Source organism: Leptosomus discolor, chromosome 8 (assembly GCF_034619465.1).
Source record: "Leptosomus discolor isolate bLepDis1 chromosome 8, bLepDis1.hap2, whole genome shotgun sequence".
Lineage (NCBI taxonomy): Eukaryota > Metazoa > Chordata > Aves > Leptosomiformes > Leptosomidae > Leptosomus > Leptosomus discolor.
The window spans coordinates 60,940,078-60,964,349 of record NC_141398.1 but is presented as its reverse complement, the minus strand read 5'-3'; the positions used below and the strand labels follow the sequence as shown (position 1 = coordinate 60,964,349).

Below are 24,272 nucleotides of genomic sequence, written 5' to 3'. Positions count from 1 at the left end.
CAGTTTTAACCCCTCTCCTGCCCTCCCTGGCACAGCACAGCCCGTCCGCACCCATGAGCATCCCAGCCTGCTCTCTCCAGGGATGCTCTCGCCATGGGGGGGGCCTCTCCGCCCTGGGGGTGGCACAGGGGCTTTTCAAGCCGTCCTGGCACACGATGCTTGGGCCATGGGCACAGGACAGCCAGCCCTGCTCCTGTCAGCTCCCAGCCCCGCTGTGGACCGGGCATCCCGGGAGGCACGCACGGCAGGGGGAGGGGTGCCTGCTTGGCAGAGGAGGGGTCTGGGGACGAGCGAGGATTTGGATCCCCAACTTCTCCCCCCATCCAAAGAACAACCACAAGCACTTCTGCATTCAGCAGCTGAGAGAGACTGGGAACTCCTCCAGGAAAAGAGGGAAAAAAAGGAAAAAAAGCTGGATTTCAAATCAGAGATCGTGCTAATCGCAGGCAGACTCAGCCCCACAGGCAGCAGAGCACAGGGAACACTGGCTCCCCAGCCACCGTCCCCAGCAGCGCCAGGGACTGGAGCGAAGGAGCTGCTGACAGCACCGTCCTCCCCGTGGGGCAGGCAGGGTCCCGCTGTGGGTGACGGAGGAGCGTCCCCATCGGGACTGTGCGGCGAGCGCGGCAGCGGGCAGGTGAGGCGGCTCAGTACTTACCCCAGCCAGGAGGAAGGGGACCGAGAGGATCATTGTCGGACGGAGCGCCGGACGACTAGAGACAACAGGGAGGGCAAAAACACAAAATAAAAAACCAGGGCAGGGACGCCTGGGAAGAGCAGCGTGTGGAGGTGAGCCGCGCAGCCCCCGCTCCCACTCGCCTCCCCTTGGCCCGCAGCTCCCAGAGAACTTTAAAAAAAAAAAAAAAAACAAACAAAAAACAAAACAAAACAACAAACCCAAAAAACAACCCGGCACACTCAAGGGGGGGTACCAAAAAAAAAAAAAAAAAAAAAAAAAAAAAGGGGGAAAAAAAAAGCACAAACTAAACAGAGGCTGGGGCAGCCAAGGGGGCGGCGAGGCAGGGGCTGTGCCGCACGGAGGGGAGCGGGACGGCGAGGTCCAGATGTGCCCGGCTGCTCGGCTCCCGCCAGCCGTCCCCACCAGATACACCTCCAGCCTCCTCCAAGAACCACACACAAGAGGGGAAAAAATATCGCAGGCCTTTCCAATGAAATCATTCCCACAAGCCCTGTCCACGCCCAGCGCTTCCTGGCGGGATGGCGGCCCCCTCCTCCCCGGGCAGGGTGCGGGATGCCCTCGCACTGAGGCCGCATTCATCCCGCCCAGACGGGCGGCTCCGCGCCCCCCCGCCCCCCCCCCCCGCCCCCAGCAGGTTGGGGGCCATGGCACAAAGCACCTTTCTTCTTCCCCGGGGCGGGCAGAACCGGCGGCCGTCACCCCGCCGGGTTCACCGGGGGATGCGTGGGGACGGGGGGAGCAGGCCGGCGTGCTCCCCGTGTGCCTGAGCCCCCCGTGTGCCTGAGCCCCCCGTCTCCAGCTCCCTGTGGACGTGTGGGTGGAGGCGCAGCCCCGGCAGCCGGGGGGTCAGGGGAGAGGGAGGCTTGCGAGAGCTTTTATCGGTTCAATAAGAAACGTGTTGTTACCAAAAAGGCACTTTCATTGCACCTCCCGAAACCCAGCCGCTGGTCCAGGCCTGGGAACAGGAGGCAGCCCCAGGCCCAGGCATGGCTGCTCTTTGGGACCCCCCCCACCCCCAGACAGGCACCAGCAGCACTCGGGGCAGCCCACGGCAGCCCTGGCACAGCCCGCGCCACTCCGAGCTTCGTCTCTGGTACCCGACGCCACACGCCAGGACCGGGCACGGGAAGCGCTGCCCCGGCGGCGGGCAGCCCCGCACGGCGTGCCTCGGGCTTGGGGCAGCCTCCGCTCCCTCCCTGCCCAGGCAGGCTGGCCAGAGACACCGCCGAGTCGCATCCAGAGGTATCGCCTCACTGTGACCCGAAAATAGCTAATTAAAACTAACAGGGCAGAGACACAAGAGCCCGGGGCAGAGCTCCGGGGAGGCAGCGCTGCTGCAGCTCGCCGCAGCCCCTGGGAACAACCTTGCCCCCTCGGTGCAAGGGATGCTGCGTGCGGGCACAGCCCGGGGAGCTCTGCGGCACAGCGGTGCCTGCTGGCAGAGGGGTCCCTGGCTGCCCCCCGAGCTGCGGCTTCCCCCAGGGGCTGCGCAGAGACGGCTCGGCCCGGCCCAGGGCTGCAGCGCTGTGCTCAGCACCTCCCCACCCTCCTCTCCCGCCAAGGAGGGCAGGGGGATGCTGGAGGGCGAGGCAAAGCAGAAGGCAGGGAAGGAGGCAGAGCAGGAGCCATCGCCGCTGGCAGCGGAGAGCTCGAAACAAAAAGTACGATCGTTTCATCAGGCTAAATTTGGAGCGCGAGTCCCTCCCTCCGCGCTGCGTGGAGCCCGGCCAGGGCAAGTCGCACAGCGCTGGAGGGGCTCCAAGGCTGGCGCTGGTGGAGATGGGAGCGAGCGACAGGCCCGGAGCCTCCTTCGGCCCCCGGTGGAAGCCCCCTCCCACCAGCCCCTCCACCACGGCGTGCCGAGGAGCGCAGGCGGGCGGAGGGCAGCAGAGCCATGATGGTCCAGCTCCTGCCGTGAGGCTCGGAAGGGCTGGCGAGCAGTCCAGGGAAAGGTGGGCAGGGGGAGGAACCGGGCAGAGCAGCTTCCCGCACCCCCGGGGCGCAGCCCTGGTTGCTTCTCATCCAGAGCAGCACCGGAGGACGGACTCTGCGCCCCTCTCCCAGAGAGCATCCGAGCTCCTCGCTGGAGCGCAGAGCTCGCCCCAGCGCTAGCAGCGACACATCAGCCTCCTGGCTTTCTCCGAGCGGAGCTAAACGGCGATGGGAAGTTGGTCGCTCTGCTCTGCCCACCTCCGCTCCGCACCGGCCGCCCCACACCTCCCCACCTTCTGGCAGGAGCCGTGTTTTACGCCACGGCACAGCCCGCGGGAGGCACGGGGCAGGCGGAGGGCACGGACGTGGCTGCTCTGCCAGGCAGAAACGCTCCAGCCTGGCTCTTTCCCAAGCCCTGCAGCACAACGGCCACCAGCGCCATCCTGGTTATCAGAGGGTGCTCGCCACCGCTGGAAGGCGGGTCGTGGCTGCAGCAGCAAAGGCAAGTCCAGGACAAGAGCGCTCTGTACCCAGGAGCTACTGCTCTGCAGGGCTGTTGGGAGACCACTCCCCGAGCAAGGAGACGCGGCTACTCAGCCCAAACCAGGAACGAGGGGAAGCAGTGGAGGAAGCAGGAGGAAGGTCACCAAGCCCAACAGTGCTTGTTCCCTGCACCCTCTGGTCCCCCGGCTCTTGGAGCCCTGACCATGTCAGCACCTGTACCCTGGGCCTGCTGCCTCCTGCTGCCACCCAGGACCCAACCACGCTGTCCTCAGCCCAACGGAGACGTCGGGAGGGATGAGCTCAACCCCAAGAGCCTCCTCTCCCACTACAGACCAGGCTTCCATGGCTTCCTCAGCATATACCCAGCTCCGACAGCACGCAGCAAGCTCTGCAAGCCTCGCAGGTCAGCAGCAAGGCTTGGCTGGCGGGAGCCACAGGAGAAAGCGCGTGCCTAGCCACGCTGGCACTGAAGGGACCCTGGGGACAGGCTGCTGAGGACACCTCCCACCACCCTTCAGGGCCGCACAAGCTGTTTTATAAAAAGTCACTCCCACACGGTCCTCTGCGCGCAGCAGAGGAGCTGCCGGGATCTCCCGTCCGAGCGCTGCTCTGCTGAGCTCACGGAGCCCACAGACCCCACGCAGCCCAGCGAGCGCCTCCCCACACTCTCTGCCTCCCAGGCCAGCCCAGGGGAGACCACCAGAAGAGGCGGGCGAGATCCCCACCACTGCTGCTCCCGGCTCTCACCTGGTACAGGAATCTTTGGCTGAACTGCTGCATGGCTCCTTGGAGCTGGTTCCGCTGGGACTGCCACTGCTCATAGTTCCTGACGTACTCAGCCGTGGGGCGCTGCCACGTGGTGGTCCGGGTGTTGTGGTCCACGTAGTAATACCTGCCTCGAGGATCCACGCGTTTCTCCCACCTGGAGACACCAGAGGAAGATGTCACTGCCTGTCCTCAGACAGCTCGGCGGGTCCTGCTGGCCGGTGCCTCCAGCTGCCACACGGCAACTCGGTACAAACGCTGGTGTGAAGGCGGCAGAAAGAAACCCCAGGGAGGCCAGGAGGCACAGCAGAAGGCACGGACCATGGTGGTACACAGAGGAACCTCCCGCTGCCCTTGCCTGAGGGCTGTCCCCAGGGCCCTGGCCACACAACAGCGGCTTGAGGATATCCAGCTGCTGCCCCAGACCGCGCTGAAAGCATGACTGAGAGGAGCACGGGGTTGCGAGCCCCTTCCCCAGCTGCCACGCTCCCCTCGGGCTCCCCATGCAGTGGCTCGACAGGGGATTTGTGGTCAAGTTCTGCCTCTCAAACGCAGGTGAGAAAAGCAGCTCATGGTCCTCCAGGGGAGGAAGACCCGAGAGCTGCCTGGGCCCAGGGGTCCAGCTGTGGAGACCGTGACTTTTCATTTCGCTCTGACACCACAGGCTGGCTTCAGACACTCACCCTCTGGCTCCTCTCACGAGACTAAGCTACCCTTTAGCACAAGGGCTCCGTTCCCAGCACAACCACCGGTTTCACAGCTGCAGGGGCTCTTTTGGACAAAGATCCACCAGAGGGACATACAAAAGACTAGTAAGACTTGAAGCAGCTCCCTGCAAGGCACGTGAAGCCTCCATGGGATGCCTGGGCACTAGCACAGTTCGCAGCAGGATGCTGTAAGCACTCCTCCAACACAGCTGGCCTCCGGCAGAGGCAGGGTGCTGGGAAGGAGCACAACTGGGGTACCCCCAAACCTACTTTTCCAGGTAACAACCTCCCTTTTTTTAACACTAGACAGATTTCAAGCTGTTGTAGGATCAGAAAGCAGCTGCATAGATCACAGCGTAACTGAAGGCAGCGTGTGCCCACAGGAACCTGGAGGCTCCCGTGGAGGAAAACAGGACGGGCTTGTATTTCACTTTCACACGTTACACTGGTGGTTAAAGAACACTTCAGTCATTCCTGCCTTGAACAAACTCGGCCTAGAGAACAACAACAGCTTGGCTGTATCGAGTTCTCTGCTTTCGGGAGCACAAAGAGGTGAGAATTCAACAAGCTTCTGGAAAGCACGTGGCCCCCAGGGCTGTGTACAGCCTTTATGACCCGAAGACTGTTCACTCCTGCAAACGAAAGCGTGACCCTCCTGGACACGAGCTTTGCAGAGCGCTTCCTGCAGGCCTCACGGCGCTGAGCAGCACCCTCTTCTTGAGCACAAGCAGACCCCAATGCAGCCGAGAACACAAGAGGCCCCTCTGAGAGAGTCCAGGGTCCAGCTCCAGGTTTGGGGCACACTGACTGTGCCTGTTTCTGCTCACCAGGAGCTCAGCCCTCAGCCAGAAGCATCTCTTTTGCCAGGTGACATGAGGCCCACCCTCTCCCTTCTCCTGGTCCTCAACGGGACTTGGCTGATGCCCCATCCCAAAGGTCCCCCCTTCTGCTCTGCCCCCAAGTGGTCGTGCCACTGCTCCAGCGTTCTGTGATTTACATGAGCTGTTTAAAAAATATAATCCTCTAACAGAGGTCAAAAGGCAACAGATCGAAAGGCCCTTTCCTTTTACAGATGCCGAAAAGACCTTTCTGAGGACACAGCGTGTGTTTTCAGACCAGTAAACACTCGGTTATCTCACCCCATTTCTTTCCAGCCATTAAAAGACCTTCCTGCCACCTTCCCCACTTTTGCACAGACTCCCGTGCATCTGCTACAACAAGTTAGTTCAGTATCTGAGACGCCAGCTGCCCCCAGAGCCCCTCACCCCGGAGGAAGAGGTCTCTCCCACGTAGTGGTCTTGCTGTTATGGTCTACATAGTAGACTCTACCATTAGGCAGCTCCCGCTGTTCCCACCTGCAAGAAAAAAAAAAAAAATTAATCACGAGACAGCTGATACCGGCCAGGACAGAGACCGAACCCCGGCCGAGGTGGAGCCACCAAAACCAACGGCCCTCTGCGATGTCAGCCAGAGCAACGGCATCCCGCTGCAGGGCTCCCCGGGCGCCTGCCCCACTGCTCCCGGGCCGGCTGGGGAGCGCAGCACCCCGCAGGGGAGGATGTGGGGGGAACCCGAGGCAGACGAGCCTGCGCCTGTGCCCTCCCCCAACAGAGGCGAAGCGAAGGGGCGCCGCTGGAACAAGCATCGCGGATCCAGCAGCCTCAGCCCCTGCGTCTGCAGGGCAGCGAGAGCCGGAGCCGGGCTGCATGTCGGACCAAGAGACTTCCCAGGCACCTGCCTCTCCTTCAAACCCTGCCCGAACAGCCTCCCTAGAGCAACTGTTGGGGTGTGTGCCCATGGACTCGGACTGCAGCCGTGCAGCCAAGCCTCCCCCACGGACCAGCGAGCTGGGAATAATTCATCATCACCTAGAAGGTCCAGAGAGCTGCATCTGGTGGTCTAGCAAGCCCACCCCCTTGCATTGCCGAGCTACGGCGTTCTAACCTTTATTGAAAATACCGAAGGACAGCAGGTCTACGGGGCAGCTGTTTGGCTTGCTAGATCAGGACTATCGGAGAGGTGCTGCAGCCGCCTGCCTTCTGAAAGCAGGCGGCATTTGGAGCGTAATTTCCTCATTTCCTCCAGAAAGCAGGAGGGTGAGCGTAAGATTTCACACAGGGTCAGTCTGATGTCCTGGGAGGTTTTGATGTAGTTTTTGTTTGGGTTTTTTTCTTAATATATCTTTAAAGGGGAGCTTTTGAGTTTGGGCTGGGGCTGAATTTTCTCCTTGGCAGCCCTCCTGCTCGCTGCTGACAGACACCGCCTAAAATCACTGCAGGGCCACAAGGCCCTTGGTTCGGAGGTGGCCCCTAAGGGGAGCCGGTGCGGTAGGGAGGCCTGGCTTTACCCGGCTCCACTGAAAACCATTCTTTGCCTTAATTCACTCATGAAAGCGAACACCCTGGCAGAGGGAAAAGCTCCATGGAGCACCCTGCTTTCCCGTCAGCTTCTGTTCTGCAACAGAGAGAGGTGAGGCGGCAGCTGCTGACAGATAAAGTGTTCTCCTGCCACGCTTCTGCTCCCACAGGTCTCCCTCCCGATTCAATCTTCAGCCTCAATTAATCATCACAAAAATCCCTAGGAAATTAATATACCAGCTTCTGTTGTGACAGCAAGGGAACAAAGCCGGGCTTGCAGAAAGCAGACAGCCCTTATCAAAGAGATGCTCTAAGCACTAATGCCCCACCGCCCCGGCTCGCACCCTCCCTGCTCACCCTCAAACCTCCCCAGGGGATGATGAAGCCACCCAACAGTGACCTCGGCCACAACGTCCCACCTGCTATGACCACAGGCCACACGCGCTCTCGAAAGAGGGGGGAAGGCAGGAACAGGGAGAGCTACAGCTGCGTTTCCAAGCCCCGGCAGCGAGCCGTCAGCTGGGACCTCCACGGCCCAGCAGCCACGCAGGCAGCCTGAAAACCCTCTGCCCTGGGCAGAAGGCAACCTTGCACTCCAAGAGAAGAGTCACTTCCCTGAGAGCAGGAGGGAAACACGAATGCCAGGCTCAGGATGTAGCTGACTATCCCAAATCAGAGCTGTCAGCTTCACTCCTTCGCAAACACACCGTCAGCGTAACGCACCTGCAGAGACCAGGTAACGCCTGCAGATGCTGCTACCAGTCAGCAGCACTGGAGCCTTCCGAGCCCTAGAACAGATCTAGGGATGCCAGTGGTTATCTCTGATGGCAAGAGTCCATGGCAGGACCTACAGCACCTCTACACTTCTGACAGCGAGGCGCTGCCAAGTGTAACACCGCCCAAAGGAGCGACCACGTGAGAGCAGAGCCAGCACTACCCGCTGCTGTTCTGCCATCGGGAAGTCTTGGTCTCCCCACCCCACGGTCAGGCCTTTTCCTGGGTTACCCTGGGCAGCACTGGGAGTTGTCAGAGAGGAGATGCCTGAAGTTCCCATTTCACTAATGATGGACTCGGTGCTTCATGAGCGTAAAAGCACCAGGACAGCTAAAAAAAAAAAAAAGACTGAAATCTCTAAAGAGAAAATCAGCACAGCTGCGATTTCCTGAAGACACCAGCGTGTCCACCCCACGAGATGGATGGCAGAAGGTCCCCAGGCATCTTCAGAAAGAAGGCAGGGCTGTGGAAGTGCCGCTGCCCGCTGCAGGCAGAGCTTTGGGAAGCCCCTTCCTAGACTCGCGCTGCAGCGCTTCGGATCACCACCCGCAACCAGATACGGACGCGGCACAAGGCTCGCGGTGGAGGAACACCATGTGCCAACACAACTCCAAGGCACAGCCCTGCCCATGAGACTGCAGGAGTCAGCATCCTGCGAAAACCCTCTAAACCTCGTCTTTCCAAGGCCAGTTGTACCTGACCGCTGCCTTTGGACAGATCTACAGACTGCAGCACCGCTTGCTCGCAGCGAGGACAACCCCAGCCAGATGTCCCACCTTTTCTGTCCACGCTGACATGCAGCGCTTCAGAGATGAACGGGACCTCAGCCTCGGGCACACAGAACCAGTGGTGCCAGCATCATTACTGGAGGGGACAGGTCCTCCAGGCTCATTAACAACACGTTCTCAGATCAATATGGCTCTGAGGACTTGGAAGTCCTTTATGACAAGAGGCTTTCGAGCCCCAAGGCACCATTTCTGTGGCTGTAGAGACCAGAAATCCCACAATGAGGACTCCTTGAGGGCAGAGTGTTCCTGGGTCCCTCAGACACTCCGAGTGCCCTCGTGACTGCAAATTGCCACGCAGGATTGCAGAGAGCTGCTGGTGGTGGCAGCTACTGATTTATGTCCTCTGTCCCCACCTCACAGCCTATACAAACAGGTGACAAGCTCACATGCTCCTCAGGTCCGCAGCTCCCCGGTGACCTGAACAGTAAATGCGCTGAGGGCTGCCTCGCCCTACGAACAGTGAATCACCGCCCTTCGTAGCAGGCTGTGACAAACTCTTATTCCTGCTGACACACAGCAACGGCCTCACAAACAGGGGCACCGGGTGCAGCCCATCCTTGCTCAGGCCACCTCACCCAGCTCTTCGCAGGCTTCCCTGCATCCCATCTGCCACCCCACAGGGCTCAGGGAGATGCGGGACAACGGGCTCTTCTTCTGGGGACCCGAAGTCCAGCCAGCGTTCCTCCCCCGCGCCTGCTGCCACACAGCCACCAGCGAGGAAGGTCGGCGGTTCGGCCAGTGCCAGCTGGTGGGAGCGCTCACCCACGTGCGCCGCTGCTGCGAGCACGAAGCGTGCGACGCGTCGGCCCCCGCGCGCTCCCCTCCGCCCGCCCGCGAGGCTTGCGACGGCGGCGGATGCAGGGAGCCACGGCCGGTGCGGAGCGGCAGTGCTGAGGCAACCCTGCAGGCCAAACAAAACGCCCTCCTTATGTAAGAAACCGCAGCCCCGCGCCTTCTGCCAGGCAGCATAATGTACCTCTTTGTACGGGCGAGACAGCGCCGTGCACACACGCCGCGCTAACGGCCGCCTGTCCCCCGCGCGGGATCATCACTGATAGGAACCAGATGCAGGAGCCAGCGGCTCGTGGGCCCTCCCCCCCCCCATTTCGCTATCAGTCCGCTCCGAACCCCCCACGTGAGAACCAGGACCCTGCACCCAAGGCCTCGAGTGCTGCGACCGGCTGCTCTGGTGCCACACGCGCTCCCCGGCTTCGCGAGGCAACGCGCTCTGCCCAAGCCAGGAGGATGTGAAGGAGGTTCTGGGCGCTGTCGGGGCAGGAATTACTCAGAACACCTTCCAGCACCCTCCAGCCCCTAGAACAGACTCCCAGTTGTGTGAGAGATGCTGCCGTGCCTGCCACATCTGGTGCAGATGTTCAGAGGCCGCAATCTGAGCAGAATAAATAGCTCTGAATCCCCACATGAACCCACCCTGCTCCCGACTCCATCTGCACGCAGCCCAGCAGCAGCAGGGAGGCTGGGGCTCAGCGCACCCACCAGCAGGCAGCTCGGAAAAGCTGCCACCCCTCCAGAGGCTGAAGGGAAGCCGAGCGCGAGTGCTCCCCGCGCTCCCGCGGATGAAAGGAGACGCTGGGGGAACGAGGCAGGGCTCATGCAGAAAGCAGGAGGGACAAGACAGCTTTCTGGCTCTTCAGTGCCGGAGCGACTGGCAGCTCTGCAGTTGCTCCTGCGAGCAGCAAAGCAAGAGCCACCCCTCTCGGGCTCCGCAGCGCTCTCTGCACAGCCATCCCTGCGGGAGCCGGGCCAGTGAGAGGCTATCCTGCACCGCCTTCTGCGGAGCATGCTGCTGCCAGAGCTGAGGCGGCCTGGTTCTGTCTGCACCCCTTCTGCCGGAGACACCGCTGCCTCCACCAGCCCAGCCAGCTGCCTCCCCATCTCCCAAGCTGGGCCCCAAGCCACTAGTCAAAGCAACACCCCAGTGTGGTCAGCCAGCCAAAACTCAGCTGCCCTAGATCAGGTCTCAAGAGATCCCCAGAAGCTCGTTTCCACCACCCCAGGGCCGCAGTGTTTTGTGCAATCCCTGTTTAGCAAATCCCTGTTTGTGCAAATCCCTGTTAGCCCAGACCCTGGTCTGGCAGCTCTCAGGGCAGCGCTCGCACCGTGGAGACCTCAAGAGACTCAATTCTCCACTCTCCTTCACCTGGGAAGACCTTGATGCTTGGCCTCCACCTGACTGAGCAGGTCAACTGCTACCCCAGCCCGCCCAGCACGAGCACATAACTCGGACAGCACCTGCAGAAGGGTTGCTGCCCTCTCTCCCCCCTACAGATCCTAGTCAGGACAGGGAGGGACAGATACATAAGGTGCCAACCAAAGGTGTCTCCAGAGATCCAAATTCCACAAGTTCAGCCGGGAGGATGGCTCACTACCCCCTCGCTGCTCTTCTCCAGCTGTCTCCCAGAGCACAACAGCTTTATCCACCTCCCCGCTCCGACACGCACGATTTTCTGGTGCCTGAGCACCGCAGGGAGACAGGCACGGGGAGGACACGGACCACCCTTCCACCCCGCTGACCGGGTAAAGGCAAGCCTGGCGTGTCTTAGAAAGCAGCGCTCGCAACCCCCCTGAGCCTCTGGAAACCCTCACCGTGAGATACGCGCGGGCTCCTCTCCACCCCAGGAAAGAAACAACAGCCTGTTTCCACCTCGGGCTGTGCAGAGGTGGGGAAAAGGAGACCTTCAGTCTACCTGGTAGGAGCAGAAAGGGGCATAAGCTCTGGCTGGAATAAAGACCTTTTTCAGAGCACTGGACTTTTCCAGCTGCCTGGAAACAGGAAGCGCCCAGGCCGGAGAACAGAAACCCTCACACACCCCGCATAAAGGCACAGTGAGCTGTTAACCCTAATTACCTGTGACTGACACACGAGCGAGGCCCTGACCTTCCAGGCATCGCCTCAGCCAAAGGAAAATAAACAGCTCCCTTCACACGAAACACAAGGCATTTTCAATCCCCCCCTCTCGCCACTTCGCGTTCTCAGTCCAGAACTAAAAGTGTCTGAAACACAAGGGGAGAACGACCCAGCTGCAGCGGAGCGGGGTTGAGCCCAGAGCCTGCCTGCCGCCCCCACCAAGAGCCAGCGTGCCCACCAGCACTGCTCAGCCAGCCCCAGCTCTCCCCCCAGCCCCTTCCCCACGTCCCACGGAGGAGGAGGATGTGGAGCATCCACACCAGGGAGAAGAACGGGCACAGCTACATGCGAGGGTCCTGCCCACCTCCCCCCAGCAGTGGACAGTGCCTCCACAGTGTCTCTGGAGGGCACATTGCTGCCCTCCTGCTCAGTGGGAGCTCCCTGGAAACCCACGCTCACGCTCCCAGGCATCTGGCCTCTGACTGACCGCTTCGGCAGCCCCAGGAGAGCAGAGGACTCTGCTGCTCCCCCGGGCACAGACGCCGAGAGGCTGCTTGCCACAGAGATGCGATTCACTGCTCGTTACCCCAGAGACCCACGGCGGACACAGATCAGACCTCAGCCCAAAGGAGGAATCCACGACAGTCAAGCCCCGACCAGACACTCAGGCGAGGGAGGACAGGCTGTGCCAGGCAAGTGGGGGCACCGAGATCCCCGACACACGCCCCCAGGCCCTCTCTTCTCTGCTGAACACCATCATTTCCACCGACTCCTGGTGCAGCACAGTCCCCTCCCTCAAACATACTCCTCTTCCATCACACAGCAGTGTCCCAGTTCGCTCGTGTGCCCCAGCCGTCCTCCCAGGGCCATGCCTCCCTCCCCGGGGGCCGCAGGCGCTCCGTTGTGCTGGCCTGGTCAGGGGAACCAAAGTCTCAAGCAGCGGGCAGAGCTTACCCGGGGGGCAGAGCGTCCAGGGCTAGCACCGCTGCCCGGGCCAGCGGGGCGCTGGAGCCAGAGGCTGCCTCCTCTGCCTCTCCAGAGCTGGGCAGGGCAGGAAGGGCAGGAGCGACGGAGCTGTCAGCCATGCTCGATGCTGCCGGGGTCGGGACGCTCGCTCCCGCTGCTGGCCTTTCCTCTTCGACGTCTGCAGCACCCGCTGCATCTCCGTTCACTGGAAAAGCAGAGGGCAGAGATGTTAGCCCCCAGAAAGGGTAGGGGGGCTGATCTACTGCACCACGAGCCCTGGAAGCAGAGCACATGGTGGGTGGCAGCCGCTACCACCCAAGCCCAGGGCTCACAGTGCTCCCAGCCTGCAGCGAAGGCAGCACCTCCTTCACCCAGCACTCAGATCCCTCTGGGAACCACTGCCTTTGTCCCGAGACAAAAGCAGAGGGTAGTTTGCATGTGTGCTCAGTATCTCTTCTGCCACTGCCCACATCCTGCGTGCCGAACGGGAATTCAGGTAACAGGCAGCAGCTCAGAAACTGCTGGTGCAGTGTCCCCCCCCAGGCAGAGGGAGGCCCAGGCTCTGCAAGTCAGCTGCACTGGTAAGAGCTAAATGTTGCTGGATTCCACTGAACTTTTGGAAAAGGGAAGGGTAAGAGACAAAGCAAAGGAAAATCACAGAGAAAACCGATGAGGAGGAAAACGCAGACCAAAAAAATGAAAGGGAATCTGACGAATATTTATTAGATAGCCAAAAAGCCCTGGGACTTGGCAGTCCAGCAGAGGATAACTTTCTCTACAAGACATCCTGGCTTCAGTGGCAAAGCAAAAGCAGGAAAAACAAACCAGCAACAAGTAACAAAGAAGTATGGGATGCAGACAGAGCTCCACAAGTTACAGCTGAGAAACGCAGAAAACTGTAAGGAGAATATCTGCGTCTACAAACCCAAGTATTTAGAAGTACTGTAGGAAAAACCCTCACAACAGTATAAACGCCCCCAGAGAGGAGACTGCAGAGCTACAGACACTCTGTAGAAGAGGCAGACTGCTCGGGACACTTCTGCTTTGCAGCTGGAGGGTAGCAGGACAGCACCCTCCAGCACCAGAGGAACCCTGGTATGCAGCATCAGCAACTAAAGGGGCCCCTCGGGCAGCATCTGGGATGAAGATTTCCTTGTCAGCAGGTTCACAGCCACTTCCACCAGAGGCCCGCAAGACTCGGCTGAGGAGGTCTCTGCCTGCCGCTCGTTTCTAGCAAGCCTTGGAAAGGGGGGGTTTGGAAGCTTCAGTCCCGTTGTGCCAGTCTTCAAAGGGAACCTGCAGAACGACCCGGTAACTGCACTGCGATCGGTTTGATCTCAGTCCTGGGCAAAGCAGGGGAAAAGCTGATCCAAAGTTCACCCGATAAGAAGGGCTCCAGGGGGAACACAGTTCAGGCTAAGTAACGTGGCTGGGGAGAAAACATGTCATAAAATAATCTCCTTTTATTGTCGAGTGAAACTCCAGCTGTGAGTGACAAACGCAAGGGGGATGTTCATGCAACAGTCTGCTCAAAAACCCTAACGTCACCAAAATGTACCCAACTGAGGAGGAAGAGGATGGTTTCCGGAGGCATTCCACAGAGTGCAAGACGGGTTGTCCAGCACTAAGCCCAACCACCCAAAACACTCATCTCCCCGTCCTCAAGCGTAAAACCAGTCCTCGCCGACAGGACTTGCGGGAGACACGGAGGTTGAGGAGGGGCAAACGGCGACGAGGACGGCACAGTCATAAAGCCACCTGGGAGGCTGGGGCCAGGCCAATAAAACGTGTTTTCAACAAACCAAAACCAAGGAGCTGAGTTTACTCAGAAACAAAAGCTCTGCCCACAGCCTGAGGGAGCGTCCCCCGCCCAGCCAGGACCCCGGGAAGGGCTGGGTGGGCACAGGGGACACTGCGCAGCGTTCGCCTCCGGTACAGCTGCACCCAACGGCAGAGACGAGCCGCAGCCCCGGCAAGGGCGGCACGGACCGGGAGCGACAGCTGAAAGGCAGCACTTCACGTCAGCCCCCCGCTCCCCCACCTCCCTCCCAAAATGGGGTTTTGGCAAAACCGAAATTGCATCACTCCAGGTTTTTCCAATGAAACAGGGTGGGGCGGGGGGGAGGTCTTCCTTTGGGGTTGAACAAAACTTTTCCTTCTCTCTGAACCAAAGCACCCTGCTTCTCCTTCCAGGTCTCCGACAAAAGCAAAAGAAAGGACAGCGCTGCCTGCAAAATCAGGGCGGAGGAGCAGGAGATGCCGCACTGCTCGGCCAGCTCCAGGAGAGCCAGAGAGTGCAAGCAGGTAAGCTGCCTGTAGCCAGGCACTCAGCACGTCCCAGTCCCTGCTCCACAAGGTATTTATGGCTTTGTGGACAAACCCAAGAAAAGACAACAGAAACCTTTCCAAAAATACCCTCTGCTGTAAGAATCAGCTGCGAGAGGTGGGTTTGTGCCTTCTCCGGTGCTTGGCAGACAGCTGCTCCTCCCACTTCAGCGGGCAAAAAGCTCAAAACATTTTTGCTGAAGACTGATGGCCAAATTCAGCTGAACACTCCCAACCCTGAAAAAGGTCCACTCAGCTGTGATAACTGTCCTCCTCGCTGTGGCATCAGGGACATTGCTGTCCCAGTATCCTTTTAAAAACCTGGGTGCAGTATTTTTTGTCAGGGAGGCTCCAGAGAGGAGCCACAGGAATTACTCACAACAGGCAGAACGGATCCTACCAGCGTGCTCTGCCGAGCTGCCCACTTTATCGAAAATAAAATCAATAAAAAAGTCAATCAATTTGCAGGGAGGAAATTCCCAGGCACTACAAGATCCGCTGCCTTAGCAGACATTGATTTACTCCCACAAGACGCAGCCCCGAGCTCCGTCCCCCCCCTCCCACGAGCGCTGGTTCACCTGTGCCGTTGGCTGTGCCGTTGGCCATGCTGGCGTGCTGCGTGCTCTTGGCCTGCTGCCGGTGCCGGCTCCTGGCGCTGGGACTTTGCTCTCCACTCCCCGTGTTTTGCCTGGCCACTCCAGACGCATGTCGGTGCGTCCTGCAAGGGAAAGGAACGCGGGAGATGAGACACACCACCGGCCTCACAGAGCAAACCCCGCTCCTGCCTTTTTGCCTCAGTCTCGTACTGTTCCTGCCCAGCACAGCCACCGCTCTCCCCCAGGAACGGCCAGGATGCAGCCATGGGCCTGCTCTGCGCCTCCAGCAGCGCCCTGAACTTCGTGCTGCTTGTTCAGACCTGCCGGCCTGCCCTTGGGCCCTGGCACCCGCCGGTGGAGGAGTGACCTGGGTGACAATGACCTTGCTGTTGTTTGCAGGTGCTCGCTCCGGCCGCCCCACGAGGAACGGCCCCGGGCACTCACGGCCAGAAACTGGCTTGCAGCACCAAGCCTTCACAACCAGTTTGCTCCATCCACCCCCCGCAGTAAAGCTCCCAGGAGAGATCCCACACCAGCTCCTGCACGGCGGTGGGAACCCTCACCCACGCCTCCTGCCCGGCTACAAGCCTCGCACAAAAGCAGGTGAGGAAGGCGCAAGCGTTTGCTGCTGCTGGGATGGCCACGGCCTCCGGCAACAGAGGGGACAAGCAGCGGGGAAAGACGGGAGCTCAAATCATAGCACAGGTTGTGACTAGCTCAGACGTGGCTGCTCCATCTCTCAGGGGGGTCTTCTCTTTGTGCCACGCAGGAGCTCCCGTGCCACCACGTCCCCATGGCCAGGGCAGCCCGACCTCCAGGGCAGAGTGCCTGCAGCACCCCCAAGGAAATTCTCCCCCTCCAACCACCCTTGGGCCCTTGAGTCAGCCCGAAGGTGCTCAAGAAAAGGCTGGGTTTTCCCCTTGATTAAGAAGCCTGGTCATTACTGCAAGCAGGGAGGGGGTCAGGGCAGGGCGGGAGGGGGTTGCTGCCTTCCCGCATCCAAGGGCCAGGGGAGCAGGGGCAGAGCCCGGCTACCTCCACCCAGGATCACCGCCCAGGGCAGCAACCACAGAGGGTGAGGACCCTGGGGATTAGGAAGTCGGTTTGCCCCAGCCAAGTTCTCCCCTTAAAAGGGCAAAACCCGCAAACTGTCCCCACATCTCAGCGCTGAGGCTGGGAGGGGACGGCAGCTTGGCAGCAACAGGGCGCAGCATCAGTCATGCCACCCTCGCCAGCTCCAGCGAGCCCCTGGTTCCTCCCACGCGCTCCGAAGCCACTCTCCTTGGGGAACGGCTCAAGACAGTGCAGAGGAAGGGCTGGGATCGGGAGGAGACATGGGAAAGCAGGAGATGGTGGTTCAAAATAGATCAGCTAAGAGCCACGGGCAGAGCAGCCCGTGAGCAGGAGCTGCCGAGGCCGCTTCAACCAGCCCCAGGCCTTCCCAGGAGGGCAGCCCCGCACAGGGGCTCCTCAGACCTTCAACTCGCCCCAGAAACCACGTCTAGCGCCAGGACACCCCAGCGTCCCGGGGATTTGCTTTGGCCACCAGCACCTGGGGACTCGGAGCAGCTGCAGGTGCAGAACGGGCTCCTCTTCCCCCGGTCAGGAGGCGAAGGTTGCCCCTCGCCGCCTGTGCATGGGGCTCAGTGGGGCACATCAGCACCACTCCAAAAGCTGGCCGGGACCCAGCTCCCCGCACAGGGCACCCGGAGCCCCGGCTGGGGTGGGGGGAGTGGGCAGACGGCACCATCGGCAGGAGCCAGTCCCACCGGGAGCAGCCCCCGAGGCGCAGGATGGCTCTGATCCCTGCCCTTCTCCGCGCAGATGAGCTCAGAGCTGCCCAGAGAGTTTTTAGAAACCAAAACAGGATGTTTCCAGGCTGCCAGCCGGCCGCACAGGGTTACCGGGCCTGAATTAGCCGGCCCGCCGCCCAGCCCAGCCCTCCTACGAGTGCTCCCATCTGGGCATTGTCTTTTAATAGACGCGTGGAAACAAACCCAGCGAGGCCACGTGAGAGCGGCGGGGCTGGGAACACGCTCTTAAAATAGAGGCAGGGAGAAAACAAGGCAGAGCGCGGATGGGAACAGCTTCTCGCAGCCACGCCGGTGGGACGGAGCGGGGCACGCGGAGGGCAGCCCATCTCCCGGGCAGCTGGCAAGACCCCCGCTGTCCCCTGTCGATCGGGGACCGCGAGTGGCTGCCCCACAGCGTGCTCTGCCCCATCACCCCTCCTGGCCTGGAGGACAGAGGGAGCAGATGATGCCAAAGGGGAAAGTGGCATCAGCCAGGGTGACATCAACCTTTCGGCTCCCTCCCTTCTGCCAAGGCAGAGCCCCCACGCCACAGGCATGAAACCCAGGAACGGCCGCCTCCGCCCGCTGCGGTGGCCAGAAGGTCCTGGCACGAGATGCCAGCAGAGGTGGCAGCACCAGCCTTGGTCCCACTCTGCACGCCAGATCACCGAAGAGGCGGGACGGCAGAGCACGCAGCCGGGAGCCAGCGCTGGCTGTAGGGGCTCAGGACAGGACCACCAGGAAACACAACCGGGACAGCCCCGGTGCCACGTGGGCAGCAGGGGCTCAGGTCCCAAAACATGGAGCTGAGAAATTCCCTCTGCCCCTGCAAAGGGGGGAGAAGGCAGCCACATCCCCCAGCACCCAGCCCTCACACCGGCAGTGCTGGGAGCAGACGCCACCCGGGTACCACCACCCTAGAGCCGGGGCAGGAGGAACACCCCCTCGCCCCACAGCAGCGGGACGTGCAGCTGAAGAGGCGCCTGGCTCCAAAACCCTGAACCCAGGTTTTTCCTGTTCCCCACCCCCTTCCAGCTGACCCAAGACCCATCTCGCAGCTCATTCTCCAAGGCCCCGAGCAGCCCCCCAGCCCTGCCTGCCGCTCCCCTGCCCGTGCCGAGGCTGCAACCGGGGACCGCAGCTCCCCCGGCCTTTCGCTGCCGCTGCGTCACGCCAGAAGCCACACGTCTGGGGACGTCCTGCAGCCACACGCGGGGCTCTGCAGAGCAAGGGGTCTCACGAAGGGAAATACTTTGTCTGAGCGACCCAGAGGAGCGGCTCCCACCCGACTTCAGGGACCTGTCGCTAGCTGGGCGGTGGCTTTCGGACATCACAAGCAGGGAAGGCGAAGCACGCTGCGCTGAAGAAATTACTTGAGTTTGCAAGAGCTCGGGACAGGTGACAGCGGTTTCTCACGGCCATCCCTAGGTCACAACACCCGACACGGCTCGCCAGCCAGAGCCTCCCCGCAGGGCGAGCGGCAAACCAGGCTACTTTATCCCCTGCTGTCAGAGAGGCCCCTTTGGCCACCACAAGACAAACGGGGATTGTGGCAACGCTCTCGGCACCCATGGCACCAGGTCTCAGCCGGGGACCTCTGGGCTCTGCCTTCTCTCGGCACAGAGGGCTGTGGAATTTCACACCCCGCCACCAAGATTAGCAGCAAATCCCCAGATGACATTTGTTCAGGAGAAGAAAGAGAAGCCCTGACCAAGCAGTTTCCCTTGAGGGGACAGTGCAGAAATAGCCGAGGAGCAAAGAATGACCCTTTTCTTTCCACCCTGCCTGCGAGCGAGTTCGCCAGCATCCATCACCGAGCCCAGGAAAACAAACACGGCTCTGCGGACAAACCCAGCAAACATCAAACAGCATTCCCACGCGCAACGGGCCCGCACCCCGCACCGGGGAAGGCAGCTGCCGCCACGGTGGCTGCGCACAGCAACGTTCTGCCTCGTGTAGCAGCACTACATCAAACCGTGGAGTTCTGTCCAGGACAATCCTCAATTCAGGTGAGTGCAGGATGAATTGAAAACCAGCTAGGACGTTTCCCACAGCAGAGCAGCTGTGGGGTTTTTAACGATTGCAAACACACCTGGAAGGCCACTGAAGGTCCCCTGCAGAAGCACTGGCCAGACCTCAGCACCCATCTCTCACTCGCTGGCAGGTCGAGATGACACCAAAAGCAGAAACTACTTTTAGGCCATCGGAAGGCAGTCAGGAATCAGAAGGCACCAGGCTGAGCCTCCCAAACTAGAACTTTCTTCGCAGGCTTTCCAGCACCTGCTGACAGCTGCTAAGTGGCTGTAAAGCCCAGCTCCTGTCAGGACACTGAGCACTCTCTCACCCTCAGAAGGCTTTAACACCTGGACAGCAGGAATCGAGAGGAGCAGCCACAGCAAAAGGGCACAAACGGCGTTCAGCAACCTGCTCCCAATTTCCCATCCCACTCCCTCCCTGGGCAGGAGACAAACACACGATATGACAGAAGAGGGTCGCTTTTTAGAGCCAAAAACATTTCTCCCCTTTGCTCCTGTCTTGTAGGTGCCCAGCAGATGAAGAAGGAGCTTGAGGTGTGGGGCTTGAGCACTTGCTGAGAGCGCTCCTAAGCCTGGGGGCACAGGGAACCTCCCATCGGGCAGGCTGCAGGCGCCCTCTCTACAGCCACACTTCTAACCAGAACATCTGTATAGGCTGCTGGGCCACCGCCATGGTCTGGAAACATAAATAGGTGTTAAATTCAACTCCATGTTGACAGTGTGACACGTCTCTCAATAACCACAGCTCCAAAAGGAGCAGCGCTGAGCCGCTCCAGCCCAGCGAGAAGGCAAGGAAGGGCACCGTGCCAGGCAGGGGATGGCCTGGTGCCCAAGCATCTCATTTCCTTTGGAAGCAGCTGTTATTTCCCTGCAGCTCTGCTTGCTCTGCTCCTCCTGCTCTCCCTGGACCTTCGGAAGCGTCCCCCTGTGACCATCGCCCAGACGGGCACTGTGCTTCCCAGACTGGCCCAGTGCCTGGCCAGGGCTGTGCTCAAGGCAAGAGCTGGGGTCCCCGTCATTGCCATTTGAAGGGACCCCTGCAGACCGGCCCTTGGCTGGTTTGCCTGGTCACAGCCTGCCCCCCATCTCCCTGACAGACCATTCCTTCGGCTGCCGGTAGAGCAACTGGTGGAAACTGTCCGGGCCATCACAGACCTGACGTTCCTTGAGAAACAAACACTCGAAGAGAGGCTCAGGTTGGCCACACCCCGGGGGTACGGCCACCTCCCAGCTCTGCCGCCCTCCAGGAGGTCGGCCAGCCCACCCCTGCTCCACACCCGCTTTGCTGGGGGCTCACTGGGAGACCCAGCATGGGCTTCGCTGCACGAGGATGATCTAGAAACTTCTCAGCTGCCTCACGGCCGCAGCAACCACCCAGTAATGGTCTGACAGGTGCTGCCAGCACAGGACCCTTACCTTGGTCTGCTTCCAAAGCAGTTTGTAACGGGAGGCTGGTGTCTGCCCTCCGTGGCTGCAGCCACGCTGCTGGGGTCCCGTCCAGGCAGCTGGGACCCTGAATGGGCGAAGAATAAGTCGGTGAAGAAAATGACTGAGGCACCTGCTAGTTCCACCCTCCCTCCTTCCCTCCCTCCTTCCAGAAAGGAGACCCAAAAGCACAACAAGCCCAAACGTTACAGGACAGACCCCTCAACACAAGGACCCCCTGCCTTTACGCTGAGGTGCTCTCCTCCCCCACTGCTGTGCAACGGCAGAGCCCGTCCCCTCAGCACCCCGCGGCTCCCAACGCAGCACTGGGGGAGGTGAAGGCAGAACTTTGCAGAACTGGCAGCACCAGGAGAGCGGCCGCATTTAAGACTCCCAGATTTCACAGGCTTCGTCTCCCAGGGAGGAAGAGGAGCCGGGGAGGAAGCAATGCACCAGCCCCTCTCCACTACGAGCTCTGCTCGCTCCTCTGGCAGCCCCGATGGGTCAGACACCAGAACACGTCTCCACACGCCCTCTGCCACAGGGAGCCCTTTTCTGAGCAGTTCACTACAAGCCTTTCCCCAGCCTACACAGGACAGGGAGGGAAGGGGCCGAGCCACGCAGGCGGCTGCTAGTGGAGGGCCTGGAGAAGGGCCTGTCGACGCTCCCGCTCCTGTCCCGCCACACACTCACTCCCACGGGAGCCCGGGATGAGGGCAGAGAGGGGCCGGAGCCTTACCTGGGAGAGGAGGCGGCTGCTGGCACTCGGACGCTTGCTCAGGGGTCCCGGGGGCCGCGCTCTCAGCCCCGCTCCTCTCCCCGCTGCTGCTCACCGCCTCGTGCTCAGAGCCGCCGCATGCATGCGGAGACGGGCGGCACTCACCCTCTGTCACGGCACTGCCATTAGGCAGGCTTCCCAGATCAACAGCAGGCCCGTCCAGGAAAATCGTCAGCTCTCCACCAGAGACAACGCTGCCTTTGTTCTCCGTCTGCAGGTCCAGGGTCAGCTGCCTGTTCTCCACTGTGGAAGACAAGGGGACATGGAGAAAGACACCAAGCGGTCACCACTTGGGATGCCAGCCGTGATGGAGGATGGCTCCACCATCCCAGCTCCCCCACAGGAAGGGACATCAGCCTCCTGGTCCCCTCCAGGCCTCCCTGCGTCCCCAAATGTGCCCGCTCCCTCAGGGCCAGTTGTCCCAGTGAGCACCATCAGCATTGGCCCCACACGTACCCACCAGCATCGCCAAAGGACACCCAGCCAGCCCCACCACCAGCTCCCAAGGAAGACCCTCCTTCACCAGCCACTGCTCACAAAACAGGGTCCCTCCATGGGGGAGGAGCTGCCCCAGGGCCCCTGGCTGCAACACAGCCGAGACCACCGTCGCTCACAGATCTAGAAGCCGGGGCTGTAGGGGAGACTGTGGCAGGAAAGCAGAGGGATTCGGCTGGTTTGACATGGCACGTGGGGCAAGAAGGGTCCTGCATGGGGGTGACCACCACCAGCAGGTGCCTGGGAGACAAAGCAGGCTGAAGGCTACCTGCCCAACGGTGCCCGAAGCCCTGGCTGACTGGAGAGCAGCAAGCAGCACCTTTCCGAATCGGGGGTATCCCCAAGCCGCCTAGGAAATGCAGGTTAGCAGCAAAGGAAAACCCCAGGCCCATCCCTCCCTCCTCATCCCCGTGAGTCAGTTCCACCGAACGCAACCGGCGCAAAGGGCTGCCACCGAACACACGGAAACGCGCCGCGGCGGCGTCAGGCTGCCTTCGCAGAAGCTTCTGGAGCGGGTGGCAGGGGCTGGAGGCTCCTGGAGACAGCCGCCAGCTCCACTCTCCTCCCCTCGTGAGCCAGCTTGGCTGCAGCAGCTTAGCAAGACTTCGCCAGTCACAGCTCCACGCACAGCTGGACACTGCGGCTTTGCTCAGCGGTGACGGTCCCGGGAACACCGCTCCGCACTCTCCCCTCGGGCACAGGGCGAGGTGCTGCCGCGGCGGGGAAGGGGAGCCAACAGGCCGCACGCTGCCACGGGCCGGGGCACCCGCAGCTGCTCTGAGGGCCAGCGCCTGCCCCGTTCTGCCGACGCACGCTGGCAGCCGCAGCTCTCTGCCCCCGGCGCCCCAGGACAGACACCCGCCGCCCCGGGACAGACACCCGCCACCCTTCCAGCTCCTCCGAGGCCTCCTGGCAGCTCCCTGCTGCGCACACACAGCAGCGAGGGGCGTCCCCAGTGCCACTGGGAAGCCACTGGGACCCAGCACGGCCACAGCAAGGCACAGGGCGAAGAGGCTGCCCGCAGGCCGCCCACAGCCCCCTGCAGCCACGCGCGGTGAACCACCCCCCGGGGCGATGGGAGGACGACGTGAGCCCCAGTGCCCACGGGCGGGCAGGGCTCTCGCGCCCTCGCGGCAACGCCTGCCGGAGCCAGCAGGACCAAACACCCAGCTCCGCCGCAGAAGGCCAGAAAAATTTGGCTGCACCAGCCTGGGACAGCGGCCCAGACGCTTCCTGACTCACTTGCTCAAATAATATTTTTATTACGCACAGATCGCTCATGACACAATGGCACCATTTTTTAGCAACCTGCTTTGTCCCAGTCCGCCACGGGGACGGGGTGCGGTACCCGCCAGCGGGAGCAGGAGGAGGACGGGAACACGCTCCCCACGGACCCCTCAGCCCATCTCTAGCTCCAGGGTGAGACACGCTGGCAGGGCCCCAGGGTGTGCAACAGCCACCCGAACAGCACCTACAGCTGCCAGCCCAGCCCTCGCACAGCGCCGGGGGGAAGGCGCAGGGACCGTGGTGCCACGGGGCGCTGGCCTGGCCCGTGCCAGGACCAGAAGCAGCCGCACACCTCTCATGCCGGCCCCGAGAGCAGCTCCTGCCCTCCTTCCCCTGGCCAGAGCGGCTCGTACAACTGGGGAGGGACACAAAGGGGATGGAGAAGGGGTCTGGCGTGAGGCCAGTCACAGCACTCGCACCACGTGCACCGGCCCATGGCTGGTAGCCGTCCACCCTCCGAGCTGACCGGTGCTGCGAGGGCGAACCCAGCCACAGGGCAGGCAGCCCCACGCTGGGACTCAGCACCCCCTCCTCCGAGCAGCCTCTGCCCCGCGGGGCGCTCAACAGGCACCCCCAAGCCCAGTGACACGGGGTCTGCAGCGAAGGCAGGGCTGCAGGACAGGCTGCACTTGTCTTGTGAAAGAGTCTCAGGTTTTTAGTGCCCAGGACACAGACGTCCCCTCAGTGCCCAGGGTCCGGGCACAGCAGGAACACAAGGTCACGGGGGCACAGCACGGAGGCTGGAGCCCAACTGTCACTCGTTACTCGCCCACCACCAGACAAGGGATCCTGCCGAGCCTGGTCTCACCCCTCTGCCTAAAGGAATTGCTCCCAGTTTGCTTCCAAGGGGAACCAATCTCACAGACCATTTTAAGAGACAGAAGATGCTACTGAGCACGGCCAAAAACCAGAACAAATCCAGGCCCTGTTCCTCCCCGGCTGCTCCATAGGAATTCACCTTTTCTCCGAGCCGTGCGGAAGCCGTGCCCGCACGCTCCGGGGGTCTGCTCCATCCCCCTCTGTGAGCGCCCGGCAGCCGAGCTCGCCGCTCTCCCCGCCGGAGCTGCACAAGCCCTCATTGTGCGAGCGCCCAGCCGAGGGGGTGGCAGCACAGGAGCAAAGACAAGGTGTCTCCAAGTGGAGGATGTGAACATGAACCTCCCAGCCGGCTTCCT

General features: G+C 61.4%; 1 protein-coding gene across 3 annotated transcripts in view; it reads right to left on the bottom strand.

Annotated features, from left to right (window-relative positions):
• WWP2 (WW domain containing E3 ubiquitin protein ligase 2) overlaps positions 1–24,272 on the bottom strand; it is a 42,248-nt gene that overhangs the window by 8,609 nt on the left and 9,367 nt on the right. The window contains exons 5-11 of one of the 3 annotated variants that reach the window (XM_086469315.1): positions 21,277–21,558; positions 20,529–20,625; positions 15,266–15,405; positions 12,351–12,567; positions 5,874–5,963; positions 3,884–4,058; positions 659–713 (exon numbers count right to left, since the gene is read on the bottom strand). In XM_086469315.1, the coding sequence (XP_086325441.1) occupies positions 659–713; positions 3,884–4,058; positions 5,874–5,963; positions 12,351–12,567; positions 15,266–15,405; positions 20,529–20,625; positions 21,277–21,558 (1,056 nt within the window). Of the gene's footprint in view, positions 1–658; positions 714–3,883; positions 4,059–5,873; positions 5,964–12,350; positions 12,568–15,220; positions 15,406–20,528; positions 20,626–21,276; positions 21,559–24,272 lie in introns of all 3 variants that reach the window. The other 2 variants (XM_086469317.1, XM_086469316.1) reach the window with 2 other exon arrangements.